This window comes from Phocoena phocoena, chromosome 6 (assembly GCF_963924675.1).
Source record: "Phocoena phocoena chromosome 6, mPhoPho1.1, whole genome shotgun sequence".
Lineage (NCBI taxonomy): Eukaryota > Metazoa > Chordata > Mammalia > Artiodactyla > Phocoenidae > Phocoena > Phocoena phocoena.
In genome coordinates, this window is record NC_089224.1 from 67,290,945 (window position 1) to 67,313,699 (window position 22,755).

At 39.6% G+C, this 22,755-nt stretch overlaps 1 protein-coding gene across 14 annotated transcripts in view; it reads right to left on the reverse strand.

Annotated features, from left to right (window-relative positions):
- The window catches only part of TRPM3 (transient receptor potential cation channel subfamily M member 3), a 787,839-nt gene that overhangs the window by 489,375 nt on the left and 275,709 nt on the right, over positions 1-22,755 (reverse strand). For 10 of the 14 annotated variants that reach the window (XM_065879762.1, XM_065879761.1, XM_065879760.1 and 7 more), the window contains exon 1: positions 18,861-19,037. The exons of the other annotated variants lie outside the window; for them this stretch is intronic. In XM_065879762.1, coding sequence (XP_065735834.1) covers positions 18,861-19,037 — 177 coding nt within the window. Of the gene's footprint in view, positions 1-18,860; positions 19,038-22,755 lie in introns of those variants that run through there. 14 annotated transcript variants of the gene reach the window in all.

Consider the following 22,755-nt stretch of genomic DNA (forward strand, 5'->3'; position numbering starts at 1 on the left):
TTTTTTATGTCTTAGAAGATGAAGTGTCTTTACTCACCCATTGATTCATTCAACAAATATTTATTGTGTGTCCACTGTTAGACTTCTCAGCTCCAAGGAAAACTCCTGGCCTGATATTGACTCATCTTTTCTTCTTAAATCATCCTTGAATTCTAAATCTTTTCTTTTCTTGCTTTCTGTCATGTATCTAAAAGCTAAATACACCTTTCTTTTGGGACCATGTAACCACCTGAAGCCAACTCAATATGTTTCCTCTCCTCCACTGCTTATCTTCTTGAAATAGTATACCCACTGCCTCTACTTCCCACTTGTTCATTTACTGATCCATTCAGGAAACATACAAGCATCTGTGACTTCAGTGTAGGTGTTGTGCAAAGAAACATGAACCAGGTATGGTTTCTGCTCTTGAGATGGTTGTGGGTATTTTGCCCCTTGAACACCCTGCCATAGATTCTGACTGAGTCACCCTGAACCCTCCAAATCGCTCAACCCAAGCGTCTTTTCTTAGTCCTCACTGACACTCTCCTTCCAAGGATGCTGACGTAAGAAAACTGCTGAAGCAGTCTCAAACAATTGTTAAGACTGTTTCTAATGTCTGAAGGGAGGGCTGAATTGTGTGTGTATGTGTAACTGAGACAGATATAGAAAAGTGGAGAACACAGGTAGCAAGGGATAAGTAATTCCCAAGGAATTAGTTCAAACTCAGTTAAGAAAATCTAAAAATTGGTGCAGGGCTATACTTTCAAAGATGAATATTGTAAAACACTTGTTCCATCAAAAGCAATTTGTAAAGGAAATACAATTATTTTCTTCACGGTAATGAAGGCCCAAGACATTACTTTCTATGAGAGAGAGAAGACTGTAAATGCACTCTCTGCAGGCATTCTGACCCAGTTTAGTGACTAGTTTAATATTCAAAGGGTAGATGTGTCCTCTTCACTTTAGGAAGTTTGATGTTCAAAGACAATTTAGGTCACTGGCTCCTGTGGCAGCATTTCCCCTGTGAGAAAGGTACATTTAAGCACCCATCTCTTGTATTATTGATAACAAAACTGGTTAAAAGCCTGCGAAGCCCAACAGCTCTCTCTCTCTGGGCCTTTCAGAAGAAGCAATTAAATCAAGACTCCAGCTTTCCTTTTAGGGGGATATGTGTGTGTTTTGAGCCAAAATCTGTGAAAGTGGAGTTCTAGTATAAATTTTTCTTTTCAAATGTATTTTAAGCATCCCCTCCATGCCAAAGCAAAATCAGAAACGACATTACTGATTTATTAAGCTTTTGGTTCATAACCTGAACATTTTTGTCTTGGTAGTGAGTGGTATGTGTCCTTTCAAAGGTAAAGCAAAACAAGCACCTTCCCTTCTGCTCCCAACTCTCTTCCCATGAGGTAAGAGAACCACCTATCCTTGAGTCAACCACATTACTTCTATGTCGGTCTAGCTCTACTTGGGATTTCTCAGCACTGGGAATGAATTCTTATTCATTACTGTATTCCTAGTGCCTAGTTCAGACTCTGCCACACAGCTGATTTCTGTAAATATTTGTTGAATACATTTTCCCCTAAGAACATTTTAGAAACAAGTTCAGATGTAAAATCCAAGCTACTGAACACTGCACCATGAAAACCTTCTCATTTCCTGCCCTAGTTCCTTCTGCAAGGCCTCCTTTTCCCTCCAGCCCACTTTGCTCAGATACACTGATCAACTTCAAATCACTGATCAACTTCAAGTCACCACACATGCCATGCTCACTCACACCACGATGCTTTTCCACATATTCTTTTCTCCACCCGGAATGTCCTTGCCCTCCTTAAAAGATGTTGAAATCAACTTTTAAGATTCATATGAGCCCAATATAACCCATTTTTGATGCCTTTTTCTTCAGGAGAAATTAGTTATTTTGCACAGTGTTCTCTTTTAATACATAGAACATTTTTCTATTATATTTTTTATTAGAAAGCATTATGGTTGAACGTTCATGTGGATTTCTCCCATAAGTTGTTCAGAGCCTAGAATGTATAGAGTATGTCATTTTCATCTTCATATTGCTTACACTCAGCATGGAGCGTGGAACATAGGAAATGCTCAACAATATTTACTGAATTGACTTGAAATTATGAGAACAGCACATATGCTTTGCCCCTTCTGACAAACTAGGACATTTCTCCCCCCTCCCAATATTTGTGTTTTAACAGAATTCTGAGGTATAACTAAAAAATTTTAAAACTAGCCAAAGAAGATTTTAGTTTTAAGTAAAGATATTATTACCTCAAATCCTCTTTGACGTAAGAGGAATGTAAGTAAGTAAAGAGGATAACAGCTTTGGTCATTTCAAAGTACCTATCCCTAATAAATCACATGCTGAATTGCACTGTTTGAAGTTTTCTCAAACACTTGTATTATTTTTTCCATTGAATCTTGATTGTAACCGATGTAAATACCCCTATTAAATTTTATTACAAAATGAGAATTACTGAAAAGAAAAAGTGAAATAGGAACCTTAGAACAAACTGATGAGTATCTTCTCTCTTATCACCTGAGTATCCTATGAAAACTAGTCTTTCAAGCTGCCGAGGTCAAAATATGGTTATTTGAGAAGCCTTCCAAATAAGGTGAGATTTCAGAAGTCAAAGTTGAATAAAAAATTATGAAATACTGGTACAGTCATTTGTGTCACTGCAATCTTTGATATTTATTTACAGGGACCTCAAAACAAAACCAGAAACAAAAACAAAAGCAAAAGCCTGCCCCAAACACAAAGATCTTTCTAACTGCAGAGTCTTGGAAGCTGTTAAGTCTTCAAAAGCACCTGACATGGTCTAAATGTAACTGATTAAGGAACTAGATGTGATGGGCTGGGAAAATAGAGTATGGAAAGATAGTATTTTCTTCTCTTCAGCTCCATGAAATGTAACTATAATCACTATACAAGTTTGTATTTCCAGCACTCAGTATCACATCCCATGTGTAGGAGGCACCTGACAAGTTTGGTGGAAGCAGTGAACACATCACTCAACTAATGACATCCTATGCCCTCTTTCTGAAACATGGACACTCTCCATCCAAACCAAGCTACGTGGAATAACTATAGCTCAGAATAATCAGACCCATTCAGCAACTCTTCAAGGGTGACCATCACTACTAATATTGAGACATCCCTAATAGAACAGCCAACATTGTATGAAACTTCCTCATGTTGACTTCAGATGTGTAGATCTATAGCCTACCACATCCTGACTTTCCTTAAAAACCACAAACTAATTGGTTGTTATTTACAATTTGTAGCATTATGTTTCAAAACAGCAAAAACATACTGAGTGCTTCTCATATGCCAAGCACTATTCTCAGTACTTGAGAGTATACAACACAATGTGTATAAATGTGTATGATTCATTTATTTCTTCCAACTACATTGCAAAGTAATTAATATTACAACTATCCCTGCTTTATCTAATGTCTCTTAATCATAAATTCCTTGCCTGAAAACTGGAGATAATACCTCATTAAAGATTAAATGACAAGATATAAATCATGCATCATGGTTTCTAGCCACAATAATAACTCAATAAAAATTATTTTTCCTCCCCTTTCCCTAGGTTTATCATACATTTTTTGCTATTGTAATTATTTTTTAATATGTTTACACGTGAAATTTAACATCACATTACTCAGCAGGGAGATGAGAACTATGATACAGTAAGATACAACTATACACCCAACAGAATGGCTAAATTTAAAAGAAAGACAATGCTAATTTTGGTGAGAATATGCAGCAACTGAAACTCTTGTATATTGTGTAAAAGGGAGTATAAAATGGTATGGCCATTCTGAAAAACCCTTTGGCAGTTTCTACTAAGGTCAAATATATGCCTACACTATAACCCAGCAACTCCAATCTTAGTATATAGCCAACACAAATGAGTGCATAGGTTCACAAGAATGTTTACAGCACCTTTATCCACAGGAACTCAAAGTGGGAAAGAACCCAAATGTCCATTAACAAGAAAAAGGATAAACCAGTTATAGTATTCATACAATGTGATATTACACAGAATTATAGACAAAACAAAATGGATGAATCTCAGAAACACTATGTTGAGTGGAAGAAACCAGACACAAGAGTACACACTGTATGATTCCACTTATTCAAAATTCTAAGTCAGGCAAAACTAATAATAGAGTGATAAAAGCTTTACAGTGGTTACCTTGGGTAGTGCTGGTTGTAATGGTATTAACTGGGAAAGAGCACCAAGAATTCTTTAGAGTGATGTAAACTAACATGCCTTGATAAGGGTAGTGCTCACACAGGTGATTACATTTCCAAAAAATTATTGAGCTTAGAATGAAAACTCATGAATTTTACTGTATGTAAGTTTACCTCAACTTTAGAAAGTCTTCTGATGATATTTAACTGTTCACTTGAGTAGTTCACCTGGTAGAGGCTTTTATAGGATGATGGAGGATGACTGAAATCCCAGAGTAGTCAGTTTAGATTTAAACAGTCTTGATGTCCAGAGTTCACTTGTTTGCTAAATGGGGACACATCTGAAGGCACACCTACTCTCTCTACTCAGTGATATGCCATTATTGACAACTACACAGTAAGCTCATTATCCCCTGTGCCTAACATTTTATAGCTGTCCAGAGCAAAAGAAAGATGTTCTGTATCATAGCTTTTGTTTACTATAATTTTCATAAGGCCATTATCACTCTGGATGAAGACATTTTAAAATGTATAAAACAGGACAAAACATTTCTCCATGATGAGGCAAAGTGAGTTTGCCGGGGCACAAAAAAAAGGAAGAAGGAAAAGAAAAATGAAGAGCTCTCCTACAGTGTAACACTCTTAATAGAGCATCCTGCAGCTGCTGAACAATTCCTACATTTAATGATTAATGAATCTGAGTTCGCCTCTGCATTTGCGCAGCTGGGGGCAGTGGTACTATCTACAGAGCTTCTTTGAGGCAGAGGGTGAGGAGGTGGCAGCTTGCACTTCAATGTGAGCAGCCTAAACTGGGCAGACTGTCAAATGAGTATGAGCTGTACACGCCAGAGCAATATAAATACACCCCACACCCACCACCAGAAGTAGTCCCTTAGCTACATGGCACTCTTTTTGGCCCACTTCTCTCCATGATAATCCCTTTACACTTGATACTTCAGCTTCCCTCACGGGAGTGCTCTCCATGAGCTATACTCTCCAGGATCACCTTGCCTTTGTACATGTTACTCTTATCTATCTGGAATATGCTTTCTACCCAACTTCCCATAGGTATCTCTTCCAATATTCAGTTCAGGAGTTACCTTTTCTAGTACCTTCCAGGCTATTATTTGGTGCCCCTTATCTATGTTCACCAATTATCAAACCACAGAATCCCTTCCAATTTGCTTGTCTGTCTCCCTAACTTCATTTTATCACCTTTTGATGGGGAGCCTAGTATTCTCCCTCTCTGAATTTCTAATACCTTTGCACGTTTCTGACACATAGTAATAGATAATTGTAGAATCAATAAGAGTGTGAAGAATGAATAAATGAATGGGGAAAAAGCTAATTTTATATTCCTGTTTTGATTTGTGAATTGCTTGCTGTACACCTAGAAACAAAACAATACTCACTTTGACAGCATTAAATATCTATGAACTTTTCCCCTTCAAATGAACACTGAGGAAAACAAGAATATTCTGATTAAAACACTAATCTCTCAGACTAAATTTCTTTAGCATGGTTAATTTTTTTAAAGCATAAAACTTTTCTCATAGTTAGTTCACCATCATGTTACTACTTCTAAACAATGTGCTATTTTGCTTTTCTCAGGGATATACATTTGGGATGGTGCAATTTCATTCAGTCAGAAGAGCTGACAAACCCCATTAAAAGCTCCATAGGACCTTTCAGCAGTGGTGAAACCCTGAAAAATGGGAGAACTCAAGGAGGCATTTAAGGGGACATTGGAGCCCCTCATGCCATCTTGTAGTGGACTCTAAAAAGCATTTCTTCTTGATTCTAATGGAGGAGAGCCTACTATTTTCCCTGGTTCTCTAAGCCCCTTCCTCAGAAATATTGTCTTTATAGTACACATAAAATCAGGTTCTATAATTGGAATCCATTTCCTCCTGTTACATATTAGTGAAAAGGTGCAGATTGTTTATCTGCACTTGCAGAATGAAATTTTAGTTTTGGATTGCTTGTTGTAACTTTTGGGCCTGGATGGCTTCCAGAAACATTAAGCTATTGTGTGTGTAGGGGATTCATGCTAACTGAATTATCCTTGCTAAGAGAATCTGCCCCCTGCCCACATCACCTACTAGAAGAATGTATCTAGGTGGCCATATTTATATCAGGTGATTCAATTTCCTTGACCAAAGATATGTAGGCAAGGATGGATATCTGACCAAACCTGAGTCAGGGAGATTCCTCAGGAGAATGGGAGAGACAAATTGGTAAGATGTAAGGAATGCAACAGCAAGATCATATAGAACTACACACTGTGGCAAGTATGAGAGAAATACAGAGTGATAGAGGAAGCTAGTCTACAAAGAAAAATGGGAATACAGAATAGATGGGCTAAGAGAAGCCAAAATGAGAGATTCTAGGGCCCCATTACAGTGAAGCTTGGGTCCCTGTGTTGTCTGGATGTATTTCCATTCCAGTTGCTAGATATCCCAGAGATTAGCCTTAGAAGAAAATCTTTATTTAAGTTAGCATGAGTGGATTTCTGTTATTTGCAAGCAAAGTACAGTTGACCCTTGAACAATAATACAGGAGTTAGGGGCAATGACTCTCCACAAAGTTGAAAATCCACATGTAACTTTAAAGCCAGCCGTCTATATCCACAGTTCCACATCTTTGAATTCAATCAACCTCAGATCACGTAGTACTACAGTATATATTTATTGAAAAAAAATCCACATATAAATGGACCTGCACAGTTCAAGCCCATGTTGTTACATCTAAAATAATAACTTTAACTGTAACAATGATCTATGCAATGGCCAATTTTATGTGTCAACTTGTCTAGGCCACCGTGCTCTGATATTTGGTTGAACATTATTGTGGATATTTCTATAAGGGTGTGTTTGGCTGAGATTTACATTTAAATCAATGCTATTTGAGTAAAGCAGACTGCCCCCCATAATGTGAGTGGGCTTCATGTAGTTGGTTGAAGGCCTGAATAGAACAAAAGGCTGACCCTCCCCCAAACAGGATGGAATTCTCCAGAAGACTGACTTTGAAATTCATCAGCAACATCAGTGATTCCTGGTTCTACAGAAGACTGCCTTTGGACTAAAACTGCAGGCCCTTCCTGAGTCTCCAGCCTGCCAGTGTCCATCATCAGATTTTGGACTTGCCAAGCTTCCACAATCATGTAAGCCAATTCCTTAAAATAAATCTTTTTATTCACTCACACACACACACACACACACACACACACATAGATGCTTCTGTTTCTTTGGAGAACCCTAACTAATACAACCTACAATAACTACAACGTGTAATTAGCTGCACGTGAATAGTATGTATTACCTAAGCCCAAATTATTACAAAAGACATCCTGAATTTTGTTCATTTGCACTGCACCATTTCTGTTTTATTAGGCTGGAAGGGAGGAACTCATATTAACTGAATACTGGCTATAGAGTATGCCGACACCAAACAGATTAATTTCTGAACATAAAGCAATATTTTTATTTAATTTATAATTAAGGAAATTAAAATTTGGAGAAGTTTTCCTATTTTGTCAATGATCATTTTGAGAATATGTCATTTAATTATTTTGGTAGCAAGTACCCAAATGTTCTGCTTGTGTGTATTATCAATGCATGAGTAACGCTATCATCTAGCTGGGTTTCAGATGCAGAGAGAGTGAAGGCGGTGGGGATGGGGCAGACGTAAGGAGCGCGCAACAGAGGGAATTCTGAGCTCGGGAACAGCAAAGTCCAATGATGTGGGTAACCTAGGTGGGTCAATTCTTCAGCTCGAAAGAGGGATAGCCGTGTTTTCTATACTTGTGTCACAGGGTTGCTATGAAGTTCAGTTTGTATGATGTAAAGCAAAGAACTCTGTAAACTGAAAAGGATTTTTTAAATGTTAAGTTTTAATATCATTTCACTTGTAGTCTCTGCACCTTTCAAAATAGTTTGTGAATAATGACATCTTCTGAAGGACAGAGACATTCAGATTGCTGGAGATAGAAAACAAGCATTCCCTACTAAAATTTACTAAATGTGAGCTACATCACGAGATAGTAAGTCTACTCCACACCACTCTCCAGTCAGCATGAGATAACGTTATTATAATAAATGATTTACTCTCAGCTCTTTCAAATATCAAACTCATTTTAAAATAAATAGGAGCATGAAATGGCTTTCTATTATTATGAATTAATCTAAGAATATTAGAGCTATAAGGGAACTTAACAATCATCTCATGATTGGCAAACTGCACGCCACAGGCCCATTACCACCTGCCCTCTGTGTATAGCCAATAAACTAACAATAGTTTTTACATTTAAACCTGGTTGAAAAAATGAAAACAAGAATAATATTTCATGACATGTGACAATTACATGAAATTCAAATTTCAATCTGTCTTAGTCTGTTCAGGCCATTATAACAAAATACCACAGACTGGGCAGGTTATAAACAGCAGAAATTTATTGCTCACAATTCTGGAGGCTGGAAGCTCAAGATCAGGGTTCTACCATGGTCAGGGTAGGGCCCTCTTCTAGGGCACAGACTTCTCTTTGCTGGAAGGGGATAGTGAGCTCTCTGGAGCCTCTTTTACAAGGCACCAATACCATTCATAAGGTTTCCACCCTCGTGACTGAAGTACCTCCCGAATGCCCCACCTACTTATACCATCACCTTTGGGGTTAGAATTTCAATATGTGGACTTTCAGCACATGAACACTCAGACCATAGCACAGTGTTCATAAGTAAGTTTAACTGGAACACAACTACATTCATTTGTTATGTATTGTATGTGGCTGCTTTCTCAAACTACAATGGCAAAGCTGAACAGTTGTGACAGACAGGGTAACAATATGACCCACAAAGCCACTTTACCATCTGGCCTTTTATAGAAAAAGTTTGCCAACCCTTGTCTAACCCAATCCTGTCATTCTATAGAGGAGAAAACTAAAGATAAAACTATTTACTCTAGGTAACTCAGCTAGGATATTAATTAATCAGAATTAGGGCTAAAACCTAGTATTTCTGTCCATTTGATCATGCGCAATTTAATGATTAAAAATTAGCTTTAATTATACTCACCTTTAAATTATGTAGCCTCCTTGTGCTAATGACTAGATTTATCTCAGAATCCTTGCTCACATAAGCTAACATTATACAAAAAATTCGTCTTGATGAAGTAAAATATTTTCTTCATTTATTCATTGAAATGAATTTTATATTGTATTATTCTTAAATAGTTCTAAGTAGAAGTTACTGTAGAATAAAATAATGTTAAAAATAAATATTTTGCTTAACACATCAATCAACTGACACATGCTCTGCTTGTAATTCATTAAGCAGTAATATATGGAAATTCAAACACTTTCAGACAAACTAGCCACATTCAACTTTCTTACAAGAGGTGACTGCCAACAAGATGAGAAAATAATCCCTTAGCCTTTCTGTGTTTAGTGACTAGAACTTGACCCGCTAATTTCCCAAATATAAATTGGGATTTAAATGTAAATGTAAATTTCAGTCTTTTATAAAATGAAAAAGGAAGTGTGTCTAAAGTTAAAGCATCCCTTTTACATCACTAGGATGTATCTGTTGGGTTTCCAGTGTAATCAATTACCTATCCTCCATCTTTAAGAGGAAATGTTTAAAAGCAGCACTTCTCAACTGGGGATGATTTTGCCCCCAAAAGGAGATTTGACCATGTGCATAGACATTTTTGGGTGTCACATGGGATAAACTAAAACTTCTATTTTATACCAGCTATCCGTGATACCTGATATAATAAAATATTTCTATCCATGATATCTGATACAGTTAAATAACCTAATGCTAACAGAAAAACAAATCGTAAGCCACATTTGCCTTTAAATGAAAATGACAAAATACTTCAATATAATTGCCTACATAATTATCTCTAGACATTAGCCAATGGCATATTTAAAAATTAAATCAAGAATAGCCTGAGTTTAACAGTGTAGTTTTTCTTCTAACAGTACTTTCTCTAATTCACAGTGTAACCCAGACAACATTATTGAAAGTAACATATTAAAGTCTCTTAGATCACTAAATTAAGGAATGCCCTTTCTCCAACATAAGCAATAGATGAAGTAATTTCAACATCTCACTTTCACTTTCAGTAAATATTTTCAAAGCAGACATCTGGTGCTACCTACTTACAGTTTCTTCCTTGAGTACATATTTTACTCTGCATCACTTTTACTGAGTAATAATTATTACTTCAATTCCCTAACTAACTTTCCAATTTGGGGAACATATGAATTATATCAACTCAAGCTCAATGTATCCTTTAATTAAACAAAATGCCAAGACCCTATAAAACCATTTGGTTTTTCTAAGCAGTGACTTCAGAGCACTGCATCAAGAGCACAGTTATCCATGCTTTCCAACATTTACCTACTCATCTAGCACCCTAATTATCCTGTGCTTTCTGCTAAATGAGGTACACGGGAGATTGTCTAAGATATGGTTGCTAATTTTAAGAAGCTCCTCAGAGTGAGGTGAAAGAGCTAATAATGCTACAACATGCTAAAAGCAAAGACAGAAATACCCACTGATTTTTATGAATTTTTTTATGAATAAAAGAAGAGCCTAGGGCTTCCCTGGTGGTGCAGTGGTTGAGAGTCCATCTGCCGGTGCAGGGGACATGGGTTCGTGCCCCGGTCTGGGAAGATCCCACATGCCGCGGAGTGGCTGGGCCCATGAGCCATGGCCGCTGAGCCTGCGTGTCCGGAGCCTGTGCTCCGCAACAGGAGAGGCCACAACAGTGAGAGGCCTGTGTACCGCAAAAAAAAAAAGAAGAGCCTAATCTGGCTTTAGAGATTCAAGAAATTCTTCTTGAACTCATCCAACTCACTTGAGTTGAGTATTAAAATATGGGCAGGAGTCATGTAGGAGAAGATGTGGTTCAGATTTTCCAGGCAATGGAAATAGCTTGTGCAAAAAGCCCAGCTAAAAGGAATTTCATGATATGAGAAAGGGAAAAACAAAGTATAAAGGCAGAGAAGTAGGCAGAGCACAGATCACAGAGGGTCTTATATACCAATCCAAGGAGCTTAGGATTTTATTCTACAAGAAATGTCAAACATGGCAGTATCCTGGTCTTACCTGCATTTTAAGTGGACCATTCTGGTGGCTATAGAAAGGATCAATTTGAAGTAGACAGCTGTAGTATTTTGGGCCCAAGAAAAAGAGAGACTGGTCTTGGGAACTAGGAATAGGCAGAAGCAGGTGGATCAGAGACATATTTATGAGAAAACGTAGCAGAACTGATTGGCTGATTATGTAAGGGATGAGAGCAAACAAAGCAAAAGGCATAAGCCCAAGTTTTCCAGTTTGGGCAACCTGGTGAATGGGTAATTCTAGCAATTGGGAGAAAACAGAGGAAAAGGAGCAGGTGTGAGGGAGCTTGCTTATTTCAGCAATGGCTGAATGATTAGGGAAAAAGTTAGACTCAGTCAGACTTACAACAGGCAGTCTTAGACCACACTTTGAGAAACACTCCTAACTTCCTTCCTTCCATCTATCTATCTATCTTTCTATTTGTCTATCACCTATCTATCATCTAACTATCACCTATCTGTCTGTCTCTCTAAATATTAAACTTTGAAATTCTTTAATTATTTGGGGGAAAAGAAGCAAAAGTTATCAATGCTATCCCTAATCTGCAAACTTCTATGCATGTGCCTCTGAAAATGGAAGTAGAGAAGAGCCAATGGCTGGAACCAAATGCTTTAAACATAAATTTTATGTGAGACAAATGTAAAAATTAAACATCTCCGTCTTAGAGGTTTTGTTATACCTGCCCCCACCTTACCCTAGCAATTATATTATTGTATCTTTCTCATAGTGCTCAGGAGCCAAGAAAATTTTGTTCAGCTCAATTTTCCACACTTAATATTTAATACCGGGCATCATTTAAAAAATTCAAATATAAAATTAATTTTAAGTTTGAACATTCTTTTTCTTTTTCTTTTTTTTCGGTATGCGGGCCTCTCACTGCTGTGGCCTCTCCCGTTGCGGAGCACAGGCTCCGGACGCACAGGCTCAGTGGCCATGGCTCACAGGCCCAGCCGCTCCGCGGCATGTGGGATCTTCCCGGACCGGGGCACGAACCCGTGTCCCCTGCATCGGCAGGCGGACTCTCAACCACTGCGCCACCAGGGAAGCCCCTGAACATTCTTTTTCAAATGAAAGCCCTGGATGTTCTATTCCTCCCCCTCCCTGTCCAGAACCTCTTCCTTAGTTTTAGAAGGACGTAGGGTAGAGCAGACAGGGGGCAGGGGTGGGGGTATTATCTCTACTAATGTAGTCATCAGTTATGGCTGCTTTGGCCTTGGTCCCCAAGTGAACAGACCACTGCTCAGTTGGTACTATCACATATTACTGGAATCTAAGGGACATGCACTTGAGGGACCACTGCAATTCCAAGTACCATCATAGGGAAGTTTAAAGGGGGCATAAGCAGGATGCTCCAGAATCTTGACGATGGACACTACCTTTGGGAGCTCTGGTTCACAATCATATCTCTATATAAATTCAGTAGGATAGAAAAATCTAAAATTGTATGTCACGTGCCTGAAAAACATCATGAAAATAATACACAGAGAAATCTCAAATAGATAAATGAAAAAAAAAAGAATAGGGACAAACATTCCTTCACTTTATGATGTTATATCATCTACAAACCAAGACGGGGCAGCTGAACTCAATTACTTCTCTAGATAAATGATATTTCATGATTAAAAATTTTGAAAACCTGTGAACTGTTCACTTAAAACCCTTTGCTCCCACTGTTAACTAACACATAATCTGTTCTGCCCAGATGCCAGCAAAAGAGAGAGGGCATTTAATTGAGTTTCCCTCCAGCTCAGTTGAATCTACAGCAGTTTTTCTCAGTGTGCGGTCCTTCTAAGGGGTGTTCATACCAGAATCACTAAGAGAGCTTGTTAAAATGAAAATTCCTGGGCCCACAACCTACCTACTGAGTCAGCACCCACAAGGGGTGGACATGAATATCTGCTTTGCTCACAAGCTCCCCAAGTGATTCCTAAGCATTCTTAGCATGTCATGTATCATTCACATGTTCCTTCATTCATTTATTTTTCAATAAAATTTATTGAATACATTTTGTGAGCCACAGTCTTTAAAACTTTTTCATGTTAGCTAATGGAAATGGAGAAAGGATATGATCTAGTTGTCCGCAGATGAGCTTGGAGCCAGTTGAGATTATACCAGCAGACTAAGAGAGGGGGAGGAATGTAAAGCCACTGCTGGAGAGGCAGTGTTCCCGCCACCCACCCCCCGCCCATGCCTCCCCACCTGCTCCCTGTAGGAAGTCATCTACAGGGAAGGCAGAACCCTTTTCCTTGACACAGACCTTGTCCCACTTTACTGTGACTCCACAAGTCATCCCAGAACCAGATGGTCCTGAGCTTGGACATCCCAGCTATGCCCTTCCTCATTCTGCAGTGACCACACACTTTCATTCTTTACTCCACAATAGTGGGCATCAGAAGACAAAGCTCTCCAGAGAGACAGGTTTCTTGTTGCCTCAGGAATTTCCTTCAGGCCGCCCCAGGAACATTTCACAAAAAGGCAAATCACATGGTCACTGTTCAGCAGTCTGAGTTGAAGCCACCACTTGAAACACACCAGACAGATTTTGTCTCTCCTGGGTTTTAGTTTGGGCACATTTTCTTTTCTTTTTCTTATTTTCTTAAAGGGAATCTGAGGCTGGCATACTGAGATGGAAAGACAGAAGTTTCTTTATTAGTAGCCCTTAAAATTTGCCTAACCACACACTGCATTTTCCTAAAAGCAATTTATTCTTCAAGCTTCCCATCTTTAAGGTGCTTAGTGGAATTGGTCCATAACAAGTTCCCTGACCTCACTTACCACCATTCATAAACATATCTAGATATAATAGGTGTATGTTTCCTCTCTTCCTGTGGGAACTTAATGGCTACTCACCAGCATGTGGTTTAGGAGTGCCTTGTCCTCACTAAGGAAAAGCTCTGCTGTATTAATATTATTCTACCTGCCATGTAAAGATTCAGAATTTTAGATGTGAAAAGAAGACATTAAAACTAATAAATTTAACACACAAATTGAAATGAATCTCAACATAATTGTTTTCTAAGAGTTTGAGAATAGCAAAGGGAAGTCAGTTTCTGGAATGCCTGGCATCAACTGTAGAAGGCAGACCCAACTTATTTTGTCATCAGGATCTTGCTATGCTTCAGGGACAATACAATGGATATTGGTTACCATGACACGAAATTACAGGAGTAGAAAACATTGGTACTTGGGCAGAATTTGTGATCTGGTAGCCTAACTTGATCACTGCTCTTTCAATTATTTCTCTTGTGTCATACCCAGTTCACCTTCACTTATCCCTCTTTTGCATAATAACATAAAAGAGGGAAGAGTTCTGCTATCAGGCATCCAATGGGACTCTTACTCATCAATGACATGAAGTTACATTCCTTACTTTTGTCTTAGTCCCACTAGAATTAGTAACTGGCATACTCTTTCTAGCTCACCAAAGAACCACCAATCAAGAAGTTCTGTCTTTCCTTCTCAGGACCTTTATTCTCAGACACTGGAAACACCACCACTGGGACCATCAGACAGCAAAGTAGGATATCTGAAGGTATCCTAGATTCTTTCTTCCACCACAACTGATTGATTTAACAAGTCCCTATTTATTTTACCTTCATTACTTTTGCCTTAGCCCTGGTCCTCATGAACTCGTCAGGCCTCTAATTTAATCTCTCAGCTTCCAATCCTACCATCTCCCATCCACTCTAGACACTACAGCCAAAGCAATCTATTTAATAGCTGAATCTAGCAATCGCTTCTCTGCTAAGACCCCTTTAATGGCCCTCCCTCATTTTCAGGATCATTGTCAATTGCCTTGGCTTAGCAGACAAGGCCCTTTATGATCTAAACTCTGCCGACTGTTCTAGTTCTTCCAGTTTAATGTTCAATCCAGATTAACTACTTTTAGCCTCAATAGACTATGTTCTTCCATGCCCACAGAGCATGGCAGCCTTCACCACAGGGAATCATAGCACTGAATCTAAGTCAAGACCTAAACTCTTCATTTTAAAGAGAAGGACACCAAGTTACAGAGAGGTTAAGTAATTTCCCAAGGTCACACAGGTGATTAGGAACATGAAGGAATTAGGACCCAGTGTTTAGGCCTAACTGTCCAAAGTATAATTTATTTAATCTCTTTCTGACATTACTCAAAGTGGCAAAGTCATACTCTTTCTTTGAAAATCATAAAATGATACAGACCATTTGGTCTTCATTAAGAAACTGGCTTAAACATGTGTATCCAAAGTCTGTTACAAGTGCAGAGTTTCCTTTTCCCCAAAGCAATCCACTTTTCAGAAACCCCTTTACTAAGTCTACCAAGACGTCAATACAAAGAAAGCTCTCTGCTCTAAAATTGATATTCAAATTCAACAGAAGTAACCAAAATAAAATCTCCCAAATAAAACGTCAGAGACAGACCTTACAATGAATATAAAATATGCTAAGAACATTCTATCACTGAAATAAATTAGACTTTTGGAGATTAATAATAAGATGAAATCTTGAAACACATAAGAATGAAGCAAATGACAACTGAAGAGAAACATTTTGGAAAGGGTCCCATTTGAAATGTATCCGTTTGAAAACAGCCTCTGACTTTTGGCTACCATGGTCATGTGCCTGTTCAAAAATTCATTTTCAAATGATATTTCTGAATACAATCCCAAATTCAAAATGTGAGTTGGTTGCCATGTTCAAAATTTTCTCTGAGACGGACAAAACAACAAATGAGATGTTTTCAGAAGGAATAATAAGTATATTCCAACACTCATTGGGTTTAATTCATGCTTCAGATGCTGGCCTTTCCCTTCTAATTCTTTAGTATCCCGTTTTCATTAGGAAATGGGAAATACAGGAAACAGGATTATGAAGCCATTTCTAAACATCAGCATGGTACTGAAGTAAGTTAGCAAAGAAACACACATTTTCAAGGAAAGGATAGGGAGGGAAATTGGCTTGAGCCCAGTCTGACAGAAATGGTGAGCGATCTGAGTTTAGTTAAATCTAATCATGCCATCATGTCCTAAACTGCATTTACTGACAAGTCAGGGCATTGGAAAGGGCATATCACACCAGAAAAAGCTTGAAAGAGGAACAAACATTACCTATTGAATAGGAGGACTGGGTTTATTCACTTCCAATTTCAACAGACTCCAGAGAATCCATCCACTATACTACCACGGTTGGGGTAGTGTGGGGGACAGAATAAGAGACTGAGAGAGAAGGAGGAGAGGCAGAGAACCAGCAGAAAGTACGGAAAGAACAGTAGGACTGTGGTTATTAAATATTTAATTTATAGACTAAACCAGGAAGAACACTGAGCAACAGTTGCAAATGATTACCCAGAAACTTCCTTTCTACTCAAAATGTAAAAGCAGAGCAAGAATACACAGGGACTAGGAAAGCAAAGACAATGACAGCAACAATCCAGAGGGGAAAAAATTACATGGCATTCATATCCAGAATGTTGATAATACAATAACTCATATACAAAAGCAGCTTTTATTTCTTTCCAAATATTGCTGAAAGAATTTGGTAGCACTTTTTTTTTCTAGTTTGAAAAGTGCTCAATATCTGAAGTCTCCTAGGATAGGTATAATCTTTCAAAAAATACAGATGTCATTTGGAAAGAAAGTTCTCAGGTAAAACAAATCCTATCTTTCAGATATTGAGAGAATTGGAAGGATACTCATGAATGCACTTTATTAGAATGAATTGTTATAAAGCACCATGTTAATAAACCATGGTAAGACCGAGCTGTATGCCAACCATGGTATTGGTGTAGTACTGACAATGTCTGCTGGTATATAGCATGGATGGTACTCTCACCTAAAAAAGATGACAGCTCTTCTAAAAATAAGTAATATACCTCAAAGAGATACTTCCCTGCTGGTTCTGTGACTAGCAAATGATAAATAACATTTCCATTAAAAAATGAGAGTATTAATGAATAATATATTGAAGGTGGTATATACACACCTATTTAAAAAATCATTATGTAAGTTAAAAAGCATTACTTTGGGGTAAAGCCAATGAATGATTTAACTGAAAAATGCTTCTTATCGCACATGGAATTGCTAAAGTCAATTTTCTCAGTCATAGTTAGGTTTGACAAGACACTCTTCACCCCAGACCCTGGATTCAGGAGTAATTCTGGAAGAAAATTTACATTTGTTTGTTGGTTCCCTGGCCTCATTCTTTTTCATGCCCTATCACGCATGTTGTTCCAATACAGCAAAAGCCCTTATATCCAAGGAAACCTCTCTCCCACTCTCAAACCTGCTTTTCCTCCAAAATACTCTTTTAGAAAGGAAGCAAACCACCATCATAACAACAATATGATGGGTGTTTGAACAGTACGTGAGGGTAGCCTTTGAGAAAGTTAATCTCAGTTTGTGCTGAACAGAATAAAGGAAACTCAGACAAGGTAAATACTCCATTGTAAGAAGCCACTTAGCTGTACAGAACTAATTTTCCACATCATATTTGACCCAACTAGAACACAGCCTCAGAAAAAAAAAATGTTCCAAGTGTAATTTATTCAGGGTTAACTTATTAATCCTCTATTGTGACACTGGACTCAAAGTCCAGTGGTCATTATATCACAGTATCATATTAATATGGAAAAGAGAATTAAGAACTTCACCTTGCCTTTTTAACTTCACATGGATGTGGGAGGAACATCCAGAGATATGCACTTTTCCCAAATAAGTATTACCACATTCTCTTTTCTGAGGGAAAATAATACTTGTTTTCTGCACCTTTTAACTTTTACTTGTATTTCCTTCCCTACAAGGCAGATGATGAAGATGAATTATTATGAAGTTGTGGGGAATTTCTCAGTATCTTTAATGTATTTGCTTCTAGAAAGAGGAGTGCTGCAGACACCAGGTAGCATCCTAGCTCAGGTATATTACCATTCTTTTGTGTAACTCAGCTAGAGAGAAAGCTAGAGGCACACACTCGGTATATATTTAACAATAATTTCCCACTACCGACTTCACTTAAGAGACTAAAATTATCATGCCTTTAAAAAAACAAAAAGTCACCAAAAAAGTCACAATCTGATGAGGCTTGTTCTTTGTCTTTATCTGAGAGACCACCTAAGGACACAGGGCTTTTAAACTAATAAGGAGAATCCTTTGTTCTCCCAGGTTCCATTTAAAGGAAAACTGGGTCGAAAGGCTTCCCCAGGGAGGGAAAAGAATCCAGGAGCCAAACACACAGGAGTAAGAGATTTCACTCCCACCACTGTTCCCACCCTCCCAAAGAAGTTAATTATCTCTATTTTAGGGATTTGGGGTGGGGAGCACTCAGGCAGTCCCTTCTATACCACCACAATCTCATTCTCAAATGTGGCTCAGACCATCCTCCCTCCCTGACACCATGGGGTGAGGGGCGTTTAGAACCTCTCTCCAGCCATGGGCAGCAGAGCCAGTACTACAAGGCATCTATACTCCCCAAAAGGTGTGTCCCAGCCCAAGTGCAAAGTTGGGTATTTAGACCTGCAAAGCACAATGAGAGCCATTCAAAGCAGCAAGTTACAGTACCTTAAGAAGTCTGACAGATGGGAGAAAGGCTGCGTGGCACAGCTTCCGGATGGTCCAGTTTAGGGGTCGAGGAGCATCAGTTTGATTCATGACCCCGTCCAAATTCCACCGGGAAAACCAGAAGCCGCAAACCTGAGCAGTGCCTAGAAAATAAACGGTCCCCCACAGCCCTGGCATCCCATGGTCATCTCCACACCTGAGAATTCCATCAGGGCAAAGGCTTCCTGCAACTTGGGAGACTAGTCAAGTGGCGCTGCCTGAGCCACTGAACCTTCTTAAGAAAGCCACCTCCCCTCTCCCTGCAGCCGTGCTCATGCATACCAAACGTGGCTGAATGGAGGCACACTGCCTGCTGCTTCGGGGAGGGGATGCACGGTTTTGAAGGAGAGGGACAGCCTGCACGGAACAGCCAGCGGTCGGAGTCAGAGCAGCCTGCTCAGAATGTGCGCTCCCTCTCCTGCTCTCCTCCCAGTAAACGCAGGTCAGGCATTGGGGGAAAACCCTGGCCATTTGTTCTGCTCACTTGGTTTCGGGGGGAGCCAGGAGGAGAGCAAAAGGAAACATCAATAAAGCCAGAACGGGGAACTTGCACTTTCTGGTACAAAGCATCTCTGAGGGACTGGAAACTGGCACGGGGGGAGGGGCTAGGACACAGAAGGAGAAGGGAATGCCTCCGAATGATAAGATAAATACTTTTGATTTATGTGACACAATAAATTGAGAGCTATTGTAAAATGGATCTACAATAAAAGGGATCTCTGTCATGTTCTGGGTTTTTTATTAACTGTGACTGACAGTCCTCACCCTGATATATACATTATATAGATTAGAAGAGGCAGACGGCAGAGGGAAGCAAACTAACACACACAGTGGGAGCGGTGAGTTATTCCTTTCATAGAAAGCAGTGTAAACTAATGTATCTTTGGCTTACCTTTTAGAAACGGCAGTTTCTAAGCTGGGGGTTATCCCATCCTGAAAAGCCACTTGATACTCTATCTGCAACAAAAGTTTAACCCTTAAGGTGCCACATGGAATGCTTTCTATAAAAGATGGAGTTTCCTGAATTGGGGATACCCACCCCCACCATTTCCTACGGGTAGCTTTAAGAGAGAGTTGCTGCGGTGGTGTGAACAGTCTTTAGGGATCCTGTGGTGAGAAAGCATAAAGGGGAACTCTCCCAGTTGAAGGCAGTGAGGTGGGTGGGAAGAGGAAGTCACCAGCCCCACGTAAACACCCCCATCCCGAGGAATCGGATGTCAGTGAGTGCAGCTGACTGACGGCTGCCCAGGAGAACCCTCATATCCTTAGAGCATTTCCATCTTATTCTTCCTCTTTATGTCCCTCCCTATGACTGTACTGATTTTCAATTTTTAATTAACTAGAAGAGAATGGTAAATCCCAGCTCCATGACTATTATGCACTCTGAAGCAGAAACAGGAGATGTGAGAGCAGATGTGATACACGGAGACGCTGCTGTAATTCAGAATTTGGAGCAACATGGATCCTCCCTGGAGTGTAATATACCTGACACACCACATTACAACTGTATTTCCCTCACAATGGTCCTGTGTTACAGATCTAAGGACACTAAGGATTTTTTTTATAGAAAATCTAGTCCATGGGTAGAATCCAGACTATTGACTTGCCTTGTGTAATAAAATTCATGCATCTGATTTCCTTCTATTAACCAATATCACTTTATAGATCCCACACACACACAGTTGGTTCACTATCTGCCACCATTCTATTTCCACCAAAGATTAAAGGCAGCTTAAAACAGTAACAGCTAACATGTCTGTGTCAAGCATTGTGCTAGGCGCTCTAAATGCATTACGTTAAGTTCACATCAACAATAACTCTATGTAGTACATGCTACTATCATATCCACATTTCACAGATTGAGCAACTGAGGTCTTGAGAAATTCGTAATGAGTAATTAAGAATTAGTAATGACAAGGGGCTTCCCTGGTGGCGCAGTGGTTGAGAGTCCGCCTGCCAATGCAGGGGACATGGGTTCGTGCCCCAGTCCGGGAGGATCCCACATGCTGCGGAGCGGCTGGGCCCGTGAGCCATGGCCACTGGGCCTGCGCGTTCGGAGCCTGTGCTCCACAACGGGAGAGGCCACAACGGTGAGAGGCCCGCATACCGCAAAAAAAAAAAAAAGTAATGACATAACTAACAAAACTGGGATTTAGACTGAAACCAGTCTACAAGACTATAAAGACAAGCTTATCTTCTTTCCTATTTCTTTCATAGTTATGGCAGCCACAGCATTTAAGCTACTGCTTCAGTTTTCTGGTGATTTAACCCTATCCTACATAAGAGTTGAGCTAAAAGACCATGAAGAAAAAATGCTCAGCATTTGTTTCAAATTATTTCTTTGGTTTGACGTTGATATAGTAAATATCATGAATTCTAGAATCAGGCTGCATGGTTCAAACTCTAATTCTGACCCTGGCCTTGGGTAATTTACCGGCCTACTCTGCGCCTTAGAGTCCTCATCTGTAAAATGGAGATAAAAATGAACCACACACCTAAGGCTGTGAAGACTAAGTCAGCTAAGAGATCAGTAAAGCACTCAGAACAGTGCCTGGCGTATACTGAGTCTCCTATACCATGATTTATCTTCCAGGTAGCAAGCACTGATGCTGAGGTGGGAACCTGCTGATGATGCCCTTAAGCATGCACAAGTGTATATACACTTTTAGTACCAGGTAATGAAGTCAAGCAAGGCAGATTAAACCTGACAGCTCCTTATGAGTTACCATGAGATTAATAAATGGGGTAAAGAGAAAAGTGGGAAACTAAGACAGCAGTGTGGATTTCCTCATGCTATACTGCAGAGTGGTATTCATCAGATTGCAAGATGTTGCCTTTGGTTAGGCTACCAGGCACCAACCCTAAGCTATTAAATGCTATTAAGTGGTTGGTTAAAATGCTGAAACACTGCAGTTGACTCTCCCCTGCTCCAACTGTTCCTCACTGTTAAGGGACCCCACAAAAAGGACAGCATCGGGGCTTCCCTGGTGGAGCAGTGGTTGAGAGTCCGCCTGCCGATGCAGGGGACACGGGTTCGTGCCCCAGTCCGGGAGGATCCCACGTGCCATGGAGCGGCTGGGCCCGTGAGCCATGGCCGCTAAGCCTGCGCGTCCGGAGCCTGTGCTCCACAGCGGGAGAGGCCACAACAGTGAGAGGCCCGCGTACAGCAAAAAAAAAAAGGACAGCATCATTCTGAAAACACACAGCCTTTGATCCTCCTAGCCCCCTTAATTTTTACTAAATAACTTTGGTCAAAGAGAATAGTTTGGAACTCTGCGGAATGGAGAAGTAGGAGGATTCACAGCCCTCTCTAATGGCAATTAGAAGAGCGAGCACAAAACCTCTAGAGAATTGGAGACTACACAAAAGTAAAGATCAAAGAAGAATGACAGTGCATGAGAGGAGGTTTTTCTTCCATTGTTGGAATAGTTTGGACCACAACTGTTTGCTATCACAACATCTGAAGCAGTTTTCAGGATCCCACCCTGCTTCAAGAAATGATATTTTCACATGGAATGATGTCTTCCTGGCTTTTAGAGAGGAGTCTAATGAGGAAAGAGCAGAGGGGAGCAAGCCCAGCCCCAGACGTCTGCCTCTCATAAATCCAAAATGCTTGTTTACCAATTTTATGAATGTAGATGTTTACAAAGCTACACAATAAATTCCAACAGACTTAAAAGCCTGACATGACCACATCAGCTTTCAGTGTCTCCCAAAATAGCAAGCCCAGCGCATCAAATCTCTGCTCTCTGAAGCCTGCCTTTGAACTAATTTTCTCCTATGCTATGTAAGCCCACTTCCCACTGATCATCTTTGTGTTTTACTTCCTGTCTTAATGATGCTAAATTTAAGAATT